At 43.8% G+C, this 14,313-nt stretch overlaps 1 protein-coding gene across 1 annotated transcript in view; it reads left to right on the forward strand.

Annotated features, from left to right (window-relative positions):
- Positions 1-14,043, forward strand: part of ATP6V0D1 (ATPase H+ transporting V0 subunit d1) — a 79,298-nt gene extending 65,255 nt beyond the window's left edge. Inside the window, exons 7-8 of the mRNA XM_044269586.1 lie at positions 280-357; positions 10,315-14,043. Of these exons, the coding sequence (XP_044125521.1) occupies positions 280-357; positions 10,315-10,476 (240 nt within the window). The 3' untranslated portion in view covers positions 10,477-14,043. The remainder of the gene's footprint in view (positions 1-279; positions 358-10,314) is intronic.
- The last annotated feature ends 270 nt before the right edge of the window (positions 14,044-14,313 follow it).

Below are 14,313 nucleotides of genomic sequence, written 5' to 3' on the forward strand. Positions count from 1 at the left end.
GGACCAGGCAAGCATGATCACACCTGGCCCTGTCCACCAAAGTGCAGAGGGTGCGTCAGTTGCAGAGAGGGCAGAGTCTCTAGGTGTAATGGTAACGCCCCCGTTGCTCCTAGAGGCTCATTTGCATATAATAAAACATCATTTTTCTCAGCAATGCGGGCACATATGGACATGGGACCAACACAGATGCCTTCAGCTGCCAAGTGCACAACCCGTGTTACGTCTGTACATGTGGATTATGTTGCCGCAGCTTCTCATACACTTGTGTCTTCCTTTCAGGAGTATAAACTGCTGTTTGAAGGCGCAGGAAACAATCCCGGAGATAAAACCCTGGAAGACCGATTCTTCGAACACGAGGTAACAATATGTGGATGTACTGGAACCTGCCCTTCATCATACAGCTGCAGAAAAGCAGCACAATGTCTAGCAAGGCAGACCCATTAAGGTTTGGCAGCGCTGCGGCAGAACTTCTCTGGTTCTTCATTAGCTGCTCGTGGAGAATGATGAGATCCAGATGAACGGTTTCATCCTTCTTGCTATTTTTGAGCCTCGTTTGGCCTTTTTATATATTACAGATGGTTTTGTAGTATGAAAATTCATTTTCTTTTGTCGTTCCCCTACTTTGTCATGGTAGAGCAGGATCCATCTGCTGCTTTGCTGAGTGTGTGCTTTTATTTTTTTCCACTTCAGTATCAAATGACTGTTCTGCTTTAGCACCTGCGTTACATCGAGGTCAGGAACGCGCACGCTGTTGGCAGATGTTTCTGCACTCAAGGGTTACGTGTACTCGCCACCACATGTAATCTGTATACGGCTGCAAGGCCTGCGGGTGACCACGACACCTCTGCACAGGCGGGCTTAATCACCAGAATAACTTAAGACCGTCCCATGAGGTTTCTGCTTTATTTACCCAGGAACGGCACCAAATGAAGATGATTACAGCCGTGTAAGAAGGTGCTCGAGGGACTATGGTGTTGAACTCCGTTCGCATTTCTGGATACATCACTTCAAGACTACAAATGCCCCACCCCCAATGGACCCTATTGACTCATCGTTAGAGACGACCAAATCTTTTGAAATTTGTTTCAGGTCCTATTCACTTGAAACGGTCGTCGGATTGGATTCGGGCCCCAGTTGCCTTGAAAAGTCTTGTATGACCCTCTGGGGTCTCTCAGGACTGTATCCAAGATGTGGACTCATTCATATGGTCGTGTGAATGAGCCCTTAGAAATGTCAAAGTGACAGTGACCTATATGTCTATGGGTAAACAGATGGTAACCGGTGTAGCCTGTTTAAGAACACACTGCACTGTAAGATTTAATTAAAAAAATGGGAAGGGAGGGAATCCAAAAATTATCCCTTTTTGGTGGTGGGTCTTCTGACCTGTACAATGGTGGCCGCCATTTTAAGCAATTCATCCAAAACTAAAAACAAAAGTTTTGCATTTGCTAGAATCTGAATTTTTTGGGGGGGAGAAATTCTCAACTACCGGTAATTCAATCGGTTTAGAACCGATTTGCACTGGGTTTCATTGTGGTTTTCGGTGTTCTGCCTCTCTATTCTTCCCGTCACATCTGATGAAATCTAAAGTGGAGCCTCCCTACACACATGTGAGTGTGGCTTTGGCCTCATGCATACACAGCCGTTGTTTTGGTCCAACTGCGGCTCGGATGCGGACCCATTCACTTCAATAGGGCCGCAAAAGATGCGGACAGCACTCCGTGTGCCGTCCGCATCCGTTGCTCCGTTCTGTGGTTCTTGCGGACAAGAATAGGCAGTTATATTAAAGGCTGGCCGGGCCGTTCCGCAAATTGCAGAAAGCACACGGACGCCATCCGTGTTTTGTGGATCCGCAATTTGCGGACCGCAAAACACTCAACGGTCGTGTGCATGAGGCCTTTTACTGCTTCATGTCCGAGGTATATTGATTGATTCTTCAGGACTAGACACAGTCCAGCTGTTTGAAGCATATCCATTTAGCAGCTACAATTTTTTTCACTTTTATTTATTTTTTTCACTCTTTTTATTTTTTTTTTCATCATTTTACCATGTCTTTTCTCAGCTAAAAAAAAATCTAAAATAACTTTTTCTTTTTTTTTATTCTAGCTGTATTTACAGTAATCATATCACTAGTACAAGTCTTGGCATTGTGTTCTATTTTAATGTATTACATGTCAGTCTAAAGTTAATGGGTCAGGGCTGGTGCTACAGCAACTGCTGATGAGGGAGGAGTACTTTTTACTTTATTTTTTTATTTTGATCAGATTTTTGACTGTAACCAGGGCTGCACTCATTTACAGGGTAAACAGCCCTATTATAGTGACAATTGTCATTGCTGGGGTTGTGCTGGATCTGGTTAGCCCCAGCAGCTCCCTCCCTGTATGAGGTTTTTGGCGGTGATGACCACCATCCGGACATGACCACTGGAACCAGTAGTGACAGTGCTTCTCCCACTGCCTCTGTTCAACGGACAGCATTCATTTCTGGAATTTTTAAGCCTTTGAAAGAAGACACCCAAGAAAGGATCGCTCTAAATTTCTGGTGTCAAAAGACACTATGTGAACAGAGGCCTAAGAAATGCCCCAGGGCCAGGTTAGTACAGTTTTAATCTTGGATCCCCAGTAGAGGAATATTCTAGAAGAAAGCTGTATACCTCCATGTAATAACCATCAGTCACCAAAATGCTTTTTTACGGTGTGAGTCCGTCATTTTAGAATATGATAAACTTTGCACTTTGTGAAGGCTGTTTTCTACATAAAGCACGTATGTTCATCTCTTCCATATCCACAGAAGAGGAAAGACTGAGTATGGGCCTCACTCTCTCCGTTCATCCTGTGGCTGGAGTACATGGAGAGAGACCCACACGTGTGGTTACGCCTGCCTCACCTGGTGGTATCGGGGGTCACTGGCCCATTTTTCTTCCAGTAGATAGAGGTTCCCAAGGTGGGACCATCACCAATCAGACATGTATGGCATGTGCTCTGGATATACTATGACTGTCTTAGATGGGACTACCCCTTTGATCAAAATGGCTGCTCATTAATATTCGTTAAAAGGGTTTTGTAGGACTTTAATATTGATGGTCTATCCTCAAGATTGGGCCCCTACCTATCTAATATTGGTGACCTATCAGCTCCAGTGAGTGCCACCCTCTCTTCCTAGGTCAGTAACTTCATATTGATACGTGCAGCTCAGTCCCGTTAAAGTGATTGGACTGCAATACCAACACTACCACTATACAGTGTATGGCGCTGTTCTTAGTAAACTGTGAGGAGGCCTTAGCGCTACTGTGCCCTTTCAAACCCGCCAATCAGTGGGAGTGCCAGGTGCCAAACCCCCACTGTTAAGATAATAATGATGGCCTATCCTGAGGATAGGCCATCAAGAATTTGTAGAAATCTCCTTTAAGGCCTCTGTCCAGCCCAATATTTGGGTTTGACTATATCACCTCGGGTTGAAAATTTTGTACAACTTAACTTGATCCCCATAATGGTAAGGACTAGAGCTAAAATAGGGATCTGGCTGAGACTTCCCCTATCTAGAGCTGATCGAGTTTCACTAGTTAAAATGGTGATACTACCACAATTTCTTTATGTGCTCAGGAATACACCTATTTGGATACAAGATAAATATTTCAAACTCATTGAAAGAATAATTAATGACTTAATATGGGGAAGAAAGCGAGTTCGAATAAAGCTGGAATATTTGTATAGATCAGTGGAGTGTGGGGGGCTAAATCTCCCTTAGGCTACTTTCACACTAGCGTTCGTCGGTCCGCTCGTGAGCTCCGTTTGAAGGGGCTCACGAGCGGACCCGAACGCAGCCGTCCAGCCCTGATGCAGTCTGAATGGAGCGGATCCGCTCAGACTGCATCAGTCTGGCGGCGTTCAGCCTCCGCTCCGCTCGCCTCCGCACGGACAGGCGGACAGCTGAACGCTGCTTGCAGCGTTCGGGTGTCCGCCTGGCCGTGCGGAGGCGTGCGGATCCGTCCAGACTTACAATGTAAGTCAATGGGGACGGATCCGTTTGAAGATGCCACAATATGGCTCAATCTTCAGGCGGATCCGTCCCCCATTGACTTTACATTGAAAGTCTGGACGGATCCGTACGAGGCTATTTTCACACTTAGCTGTTATATGCCAAAATAATGCAGACGGATCCGTTCTAAACGGAGCCTCCGTCTGCATTATTATGATCGGATCCGTTCAGAACGGATCCGATCGAACGCTAGTGTGAAAGTAGCCTTACTTCAAAGGGTACTTTATTGCAGCCCAGCTATTGATGTGCTACGAATCAGAGAACAGTGCATTGCTGGGGAAATTGGTAACTAGCCATGCCCACAATAATATTTTTACCTTGTTGGAATCTGGTCTATTGAAGAATTATGAGAGTGGCTATAGAGAGACTATAAAATTGCTCCTGAAAATGTGGGCGACAACTAGGACATGGTTGAAGGTTAGGGGTTCACTTACATTTACGCCCCTATGGCATAACTTGTACTTACAAAAGCTAGATGATATTGCAGCCGACACATTTTGGCAGAAGAATAAAATTCTGTATATCTCACAGGTAGTTAAGGATAGAGATATTAAACCATTTATAGAGATGACACATAATATAAGAAACCTTTCATAGTTTAGGTATTTTCAATTGCGTTCAGCACTATCCAGTTTGGATGATAAATCGGTGTTGGATATAGATAATTCATCCTTTTTAAATGATTGGGTAGGGGGCACACTCCCTAGAATAAAAATATCAAATATATATAAGTTATTACTTAAGGCACGGTTTAGTGATACACAGTCACCAGGACAAAAAGCGTGGGAGCTGGATTGTCCGAATTTACAAATAGAAGGGTGGGGGAATATTTTTGGGAACTTAGTTTCACTATCCCAGAATTTCAACCATGTTTTAATACAATTCTATATTTGCCACACATTATATATCACTCCTTTATGGATGAACAAATGTGGATTAAGAGACACGTCCAACTGCCCCAAATGCGACACCGTAGGAGCGGATTTTCTTCATATGATATGGACTTGTCCTGAACTCACAAACTACTGGAATAATATAAATAACTGTATTATGTATAAACTTAAAATACGAATCCCTTTTGAACCACAAGTATTTGTGCTTAATGATTTTTTCAAATTAAATAATCACAAGTATCAAAAGATCCTTCTGAGCAGGATATTGATGTTGGCCAGAGTGTTGGTCAGTCGGACCTGGTTTGCTCGACACACTCCAGATATAACTACATGGAGAAATCTAGTTGCTAAGGTAAAAAACGATGAGAAAATTATCTTTAAACAGAGGGAAGCTGAGGAGAAGTGGATTAAGATATGGGGTGGTTGGAGGATTGATTAGTTGTGTTTAAATTCTTTATTTTTTTATTTATAAGGGTCCTTATTTTGACGCACCACAGGTAGGGCGGGGAGGGGAGGGAGGGAAATAGGGTTGGGGAGAAATTGTATCCTTTTTTTCTACTTTTAATGTTTTGATATATTAATTAATAAAGATAATTAAATAAAAAAATAAAAAAAAAGATAATAATGATGGCCTATCCTGAGGATAGGCCATCAAGAATTTGTAGAAATCTCCTTTAAGGCCTCTGTCCAGCCCAGCAGCTTGTCATGTGATGTAAGAAAAAACACTGCTGAGTAACATTAAATGTGATTGGTCAAAGCCTTCACCGATGCGTAGATCCTTACTCATTCAGAACGAGTGGCGATGGCATAATCTCCATCACGTTACGTGGCCACCTCGGTCATCACTCATCTTATACTCTCTAGGTTAGGGGTCTTCTGCCTTATTATGAAGCTTTGGGTTTAGCCCTTGCTTTTAGATTTAGTTTCAATCAACAAACCTTTTTAGTTTTAACGTTTTCCAGCCGGAAACGTCTACCGCTTTACGCTTTTACTGTGACATCTATGGCCAGAAACCCAAATCTGTGTTGGCTATGGGCTGGCGAAGATGTGCGCTAGAATTTATGCCGGCTTGTGGAGGTGGGCTATGGAGGCTCCACCCCCTCCTGCTAAGACCTGCCCCCTTATCACTACAATTTTAGAAAAGTGGCGAGAAGGGCAAGAGTCCCAAATGATGGTGCCACTTTTCGCTTTAAAGCCTTTGTAAGTTTCCACCAAAAGATATACTATCAGGAGATTAAGCTTCCGTGATTACACATTCGCGCCCTTTTACGCATGTATTTGGCACGGCGATTACCTAGTCATCAACCTTCTACCAATATTACAAGATAAAATCTCCTTTGCCTGATATGACCCTGCCATCTGAGGGATACGGTGCCTAGCTGAAACACCCAACCCCACATCCGTGTCGCAACTACACTGTGCCCTTCTCTGATAACAGCCATTAGGAGCAGATGTTTGCTTGGCTGTTACTACGCCTCGGTCACTTTTTTAGCACACAAGATGTTGGCTGCGGTCCGTCCCAGAATGCTCTTTCTAATCCTCCGGGGCCAGAGACGAGTTGTGCTGGTGCCAGGTCATCATCCAAATGGCAGAGGTCCTGGATTCTGCTAGTAAGAGAAGAAGAGTCATGACTGTATTTACTGAATGCAGACATCACCTTTAATTAAGGAGGCCTGTCTTCATATACTTCTGGAGGTAGTTCACATTTATAGTATAGAGGCCCTACACGTTAAAGGGAACCTGCCATCAGAGGGACCCCGAATGGGTTATCAGAAAATTATTGTTGAACATATATTTTATAGAATTTTTAATTTTTCTCTTAATTTTCCACTACTAATACTAATTTGTCACTATATATAAATATATATATTAGAGTGGTCTTTACAACAGACACTAGGCCTAATCGTATGTCGTGACTTTTCAGCAGTCAGATCATTATCATCACCGGCAGGATTACAATGGCAAGCATCACCTCTATTTAACAGAGGTAATATCGCAACTTTTCTGCTCCCTCCTGATCTCTGCACAGGTCACAGAGCATGGCTAGAAAACGCTCCCATAGATGTCAATGGGGGACTCTCCTGTCTATTGTGTCTATGGCCCATGTGGCTGCAGGTCTAGTGGCCATTGTGAAAAAGGCAATGGGTCTGCACCGCAATCCGGGAGTCACACGCTCTTTGCGGTCCGCAGCACGGGCTCGGAGTCCTTACGTTCGTGTGAATGAGCCCTAGGACTGCGGACTGCATTTGCAGACAAGAGTAGGACAAAAAAATACGATCGTGTGAATGGGGCCTTAGGGACACTGGAAAGGTTTCTATAAAAGTCGGAGGACCCCTTTAATGCTTCCATTTTCCCATCCCCGCCACCAGGCATGATACTTAAGCGGTGCATTTCATCTACAGACTGTTTGATGAAGCTGAGCCCCTGCCAGTACCCTTATCCACATTTATTTTTTTTTCATATTTTTTTTAAGCCAAAGGGTAACATGTTTTGCCAAGATTTTAGTGGCTTTGTAACTGGTTTTTGCCAGTCTGTTTAATTAAGAGTTCAGTCGTGGTGCATAAAACATTTACAGGTTGATAAGGTCTTTGACTTTGTGCCAGATTTCCGTGTAATTAAACTGTGCAGCTTTGTGGGATCAAAAACAAGACAGTCATGCATGTTTTACATCAACTTCACAGAGATGTCTCAGGCAGTGGGAGTTAAAGGAGAAGTAACGGCGCCGCGCTGTCGTAGATTTTAAAGGAACTCGTTACCTAGACATACGGTACCAAATTATTTAGGATTTTACCCATGCCTAATAACTCAAAATGCCCCCGATGTCTGTAAATCTGGGTGTTTTAGCACTTTTTTTATATACTAACAAAATGTAATTGGTAATTATTTATATTAACAAGACTTTGGGGCAGATGTATCACTACTGCGCCTGGATCGTGTCGTGATCTGTGCAAGTGCCACCGCTTTCTTTCATTTACGACATTCTACTCACGTTTTTTTTTTTTTTGCTTTTTTTCAGTTTTTAGACAACTTTTGCTCCAAATTTTATTTATTTTTTGTGCAGCTTTTTTGCGCCTCATTTTGGCGCAGTCTTAGACAGTTTTTGATGCCCATTTTGTATAAAAACTATACCAGGTGGTATAAAAAGTAGTGGATAATGTCTCATGGTACATCCTGTTGCACGTTGCGTCACAAAAAGGGGCTTTTTTTTCTCATGTCGTGACACATTTTCTTTCGATGCTTTTTAAAACAATTTTGGCGCAAGCTACAAATGGCGCAGGCACTAAATAAACCTTAATCTTGAAGGGGTTTTCCAAGACTTAAACACCCCAGAGGATAGGTCATCAGTATCTGATCGGTGGGGGTCCGACACCAGGGACCCCCGCCGATCAGCTGTTTGGGAAAAGGCTGATTGGCCTTCTCGCAGCTTTCCCTAGGCCACGTGACTGATGGCCACGTGATAGAAGTGAATGGGGCTGAGCGTGATACCAAGCATAGTCGCTATACAATGTACTGCACTGTGCTTGGTATACTGTGAGAAGGCCGCAGTGTTCACGGGAGTGCCGCTGCCTTCTCAAACAGCTGATTAACAGGGGTCCCGGGTGTCGGACCCCCACCGATCAGACACTGATGACCTATCCAGAGTATAGGTCATCAGTGTTTAAATCTCGGAAAATCCTTTTAAATATTTTCAATTAGATGTATCAATCTCGACGCCTGGATTGTGTCTTGATCTGCGCAAGCGCCACAGTTTTGTTTTATTTCTGACATGCTGCACATGTGTTTTTTTGACAACTTTTGCGCCATTTTTTTTTTCTCCACCTACTTTGTGCCTTGTTTTGGCGCCGTCTTAGGCCAGGGTCGCACATGACTGATTTGCCGTCGTGAGTTTTCATGGGACAAATCCGCAGCGTTGTACAGCACCAGCAAAATGGATACAAGTTTCTGAATTCTCATCTACACTCTGCGTACATAAAAAGCAGCTGAAAAGGTGCGGCACTGTGGATTTGAGCACGAGCCGATTTCTCCTGCAGATTACTCCCTTTGCAGTGGAGAGGGTGCAGCCCGATGGCTTTTTGACGGTAAAAACCACATGTAATACAGTTGCAAGAAAAAGTATGTGAACCCTTCAGAATCATATGGATTTCTGCACAAATTGGTCATAAAATTTTTATTGAACGCACCATGTAAACATTCACAGTGCAGGTGGAAAAAGTATGTGAACCCTTGGATTTAATAACTGGCTGAACCTCCTTTGGCAGCAATAACTTCAACCAAACGTTTCCTGTAGTTGCAGATCAGACATGCACAGCGGTCAGGAGTAATTCTTGACCATTCCTCTTCACAGAACTGTTTCAGTTCAGCAATATTCTTGGGATGTCTGGTGTGAATCGCTTTCTTGAGGTCATGCCACAGCATCTCAATCGGGTTGAGGTCAGGACTCTGACTGGGCCACTCCAGAAGGCGTATTTTCTTCTGTTTAAGCCATTCTGTTGTTGATTTACTTCTATGCTTTGGGTCGTTGTCCTGTTGCAACACCCATCTTCTGTTGAGCTTCAGCTGGTGGACAGATGGCCTTAAGTTCTTCAAAATGTCTTGATAAGCTTGGGAATTCATTTTTCCTTCGATGATGGCAATCCGTCCAGGCCCTGACGCAGCAAAGCAGCCCCAAAACATGATGCCCCCACCACCATACTTCACAGTTGGGATGAGGTTCTGATGTTGGTGTGCTGTGCCTCTTTTTATCCACACATAGTGTTGTGTGTTTCTTCCAAACAACTCAACTTTGAGATGTGTCCTGTACGTGAGAAGAGTCCAGCGTGAAGGAGCCCAGCACCGCCCCGCATCCTCAGAATCTCCTCTTTGCTCCCCGACGTCCAAAATCCAGAGCGCCGTAATCTCGCAATGTGCGAGCTAGCGCATGCGTAGTTTCTTCCCTGAGGCTGATGCCAGCACAGGCAAGGAACACTGTGACGACACTGCGCATGCGCTAGCTCTCGCATCGCGAGAGTACGGCACTCTGGCTTTCTGACGTCGCAGCGTTTTGGTGTTCGTCTGACGAAACTGAGCCAAACGGATCCGTCCTGGCACACAATGTAAGTCAATGGGGACAGATCCGTTTTCACTGACACAATCTGGCACAATAGAAAACGGATCTGTCCTCCGTTGACTTTAAATAGTGTTCGAGACGGATCCATCTTGGCTATGTTAAAGATAATGCAAACTGATCCGTTCTGAACGGATGCAGACGGTTATATTATCTGAACGGACTAGTCTATGCAGATCCATAACGGATCCGCACCAAACGCAAGTGTGAAAGTAGCTTTATATGTTCTGCCCATTTCTTCCTTGTGACTGTTAATTATTATTTTTTCCCTGTTTACAGGTGAAGTTGAATAAATTGGCCTTTTTGAACCAGTTCCACTTTGGTGTGTTTTATGCATTTGTGAAGCTAAAGGAGCAGGAATGCCGGAACATTGTGTGGATCGCAGAGTGCATCGCCCAGAGACACCGAGCCAAGATTGATAACTACATTCCTATCTTCTAAAAAGAAAAAAGAAGACATTTCCAGAGCCCCACGTCCCCCACTGGTCCCTCTGCAGATACTTCCTCTGCCATATTGTCTGATCCAGACCACGGGGAGGGTGTGACATCAGATTTTAAGATTCCGCAAAATTTATTTAACTGATCAGCAACCGGTTTTGCCATGTGTATGGCAGGTAACTACTGGCGGTTTTACTTAATTTCTGAACGGGCCAGCAAGGCCCGCCTTCCCCCTGGCTGTGACAGAGTTAAAGATCAGTGTAACCCTTCGAAATTCTCTTTATGAATAGCTGTAAATGTGAGTGTGTGTTCCAAGACGCTACGAGTGCTGTACCCATGTCCGGATTGACTTCTATCTGACTTTCCATTGTCGTTCACCACTAGACTTGGTGCGTTGCGATTCTTAAGATAGTTCGGTCTCTGCTCCTATGTCAGCACATCACTTACTAGAAGGGGGGGGGGAGCGGAGCTCGATGTACACACTGGATCTCAAGCATGGCAGGGTATGACGTAATAGCATTATAAAGAATCATGAAGAGGATGCGGACTGGTCACTGCAGCATGTTAATTGTAGTCCTCTTAGGCTAGGACTATGTGTGTAGTATAGTATTATGTTGTACCTCTATCACTGTATCTGATTAGATGTTTACACGAATAAAAATGTCACTCTCCACCAGCTACCCGAACCGTGACCGCGAAAAATAATACATGAAAACCGCTTCAGTAAATACAAAAGTGCATAAAGCCCACCACTAACCTGTACGTCCTGTTAATATGGGGACCTGTTTGGCATACATGTTATTTGTAGTAAGTAGTTTTTGTAGTTGTCGGCACCTCCCCTTGTTGTATTGAGCTTTTCCACCATCATGTTTGGCTTTCAAGAGGTTCTCCGCTATTGCTTCTTCCTCTGTACATAATGGGCCTTCAGTGCATACGTCAGATGATAGAGATGCCCATTCCTGCAAAATAATGGCCAGGGGATTGGTTTTGTGGCTATGGTGTCATACCAGGTTTGAGTTACCATTTTGGTGTGTGCATTAACTTTGTCACAACAAGCCCTTGCACGCATCCTACATCTCTGTCCACCTATGGCCAGACACAGGCGAGAAAGTCCAATGCGAGAAACTCGCAACGTGTGTCAGTCCTCTGCTCCTCGGATGTGTGTCTCTGCGAGACCTGGAATCTACTGAATTACACTGACTGCATTATTTCAGTGTAGATTCCAGGTCTCGCAGGGACACATATGCTGTCAGAGGAGCAGAGTTAAGAATGGGAACTCGCACTGCCGCACGCAGCAAGTTTCCCACATTGAACTTGCTCGTCTGTGGCCTATGACCTAAATCATTCCATTTATTTCTGTCATGAATGACAAGACGGGACACTTCAGCGGGACCTAGCACCCATGTCTAAGGGCTGTGCTCCCACCTCCAGAAATACAACTCACCCTCACCACAATGTGTAGACCGCCTGCGCTCAGCCTCTCCAAGTCATTTTCCCCTCATACCATGGTTTTCTGCTCACCATTCGAACCTAACGCCAACTTTGTCTCCATTGAGTGGTAGGGACTTGCACACCTCCTTCCACTACAACTTTTTCCTATGTTCCACTCCTTGCATTTGGAAGGCTATTTCTTTTAAGAGGTGGGCCTATCTCAGACATTGATGCCATATTGCTAGGATATGCCATCAATGTCTGATAGTAGTAGGTCCCAGAGGTGAGACCTGCACTTATCTCCAGAATGAAGTGAAGGAAATCACACCCCACTCAGGTGCTTTTGTAAGTCCCATAGCAGTGAATGGACAGAACACTGCGCAAGCTCAATATCATCTGTCCATTCACCTCTGTGGGACTGCTTGAAATAGCCCAGCCGGTGGTTAGGTAGTTTTGAGACTCCCTTAGAGGTGAACAGAGAGTGGCCACACATGTGCAGCTTCCTAGCGCACTTTACCGACTTGACGATGGCAAATCCCAGCGATATACCATCAATGTCTGAGATGGTCCAACCCCTTTAAATCTCAATGAATGATTTATTTTTTATTTTATTTTCAGGTCCAAATTGGCAATCCAATTCATTTAGGGTTCTAATAAATTTGACCCAAATCGAAAGTGCTCTGATTGGAAAAGCCTCTCATTCTCTCTCTTAATCTCGATTCTCCCACATTGAATCACCCCAAATTCGGGTTTGTTACAATCAGCATTTTTTGTAAAAATAAAATAAAAAATCAGGCCAAATTTTAGAATCAATTTGCTTTATTTATTTATTTTTACATTTTTTCCTGGCACTGGCCTCCTGATTTTAAATACTGGCTTGGGAAGTCCAATACTGGTCAGGTACAGTAACCAAACTATATCGAACAGAAAGTTCTCAATTTTCCAGATGAGGGTAAGGATGTATCTGTAGAAAACTAATTTATTTTAGCTGCTCTTATTCTATGTGAAATAATGAAGACTCTCTCAGAATATAGAAATGTGATCATTGCCTCTGGCCTGGTTGGGAGAGACTGTGCACTTATCTACACTATCTCCAATTTCCCAACATAAGACAGAATCATTGTCTAGTTGAAGGATCATGTTCAGACCATGGCACTGAAGGACCACTGGGCCTCTGATGCTATTAGAGGGTGGCATGTGCAATACATTTTAATAGGCATTCTACAAAAAATCTGTGTTTACTGTAGTTGATTTATCCTTAGAAATTCTACTGTTTTGATACCTTGACTCAGTGCAACTTGCTTTCTTAAGGGATTTTCTGGGAGTTCAATATTGATGGTCTCTCTATCTTCAAGATAGGTCATCTGCATCTAATCGGTCCAGCTCCTGGTACCCTCCCAGATCAGCTGCATGCTGCAGTTTCCTCACAGCATACCAAGCACAGCACCATACATTGTATATTGGCTATGCCTATTCTTTTGAATGGGACTAAGATGCACCTAGGCCATGGTGAACGTGACGTCACTGGCCTAGGAAGAGACTGCAGCGTTCAGTGGAGCATCGTGACCTCATCAAACAGCTGATCGGTGGGGGTGCCAGGAGTCAGACCCCCGCTGATCAGATACTGGTGACCTACCCTGAGGATAGGCCAACAATATTGAACTCACAAATCCCCTTTAAAGCCTCAATCCTTGGCAAAGAGCATTCCTGTTTTTTATGACCGTACACAGGTACACTCATAAAAAAAGGAACACTTCAGTTCACGTGCTTCCTGCACAGTGTCTGATTTACCATCGTCATCAGGGCCTGCTTTATTGAGTGGTGGCTCCATCCAGTTTCTTCGTTTCATTGCCCATCTGGTGTTATTTTTCATGAAGTCCTTTTCTTGAACTCTATTGTGCAGGCGTGCCGTGATAACTCATTTGGCCTTCCTATTTCTGTGCTGGACGCCTCAAGAGTGACATTTTTAGACTCCAGTGTTAAGGAGTAGATCTTTCCAAGGATCTGTTGTCTGATTTCCTCTTCCTGCTTAATGAAGATGTTTTACAATTCCCTTTGTTTCAGTGAATGGAAGCTCTTTAACCTGACATAAATATATAAATGATGATATATGTATATGGTAATAAAGTGTTGACCTTGATGCGTACGTCTAGTACTAATTGTCGTTCAAGTCTGCTTGCCTTCATTTGTCTTCTTCACTCTGGACAACTATTGTCACCGTTCCAATCCAGTGTTAAACTCAACAGGTGAGTCTATAATGAGGATTCTCTGTAAAGCTTGTATAGGACCGCGCTGCTGAATCTTTTCTATACAAGATTCACAGAAAATTACCTGGTGACTTTGACCCACGTCACTTTTTGGGATCAGCAGCGCTAAGATTCCAGGCAACGTATCAGAGACTTTTACTTTG

Source organism: Bufo gargarizans, chromosome 10, assembly GCF_014858855.1.
Source record: "Bufo gargarizans isolate SCDJY-AF-19 chromosome 10, ASM1485885v1, whole genome shotgun sequence".
In the NCBI taxonomy this organism is placed as follows: Eukaryota; Metazoa; Chordata; class Amphibia; order Anura; family Bufonidae; genus Bufo; species Bufo gargarizans.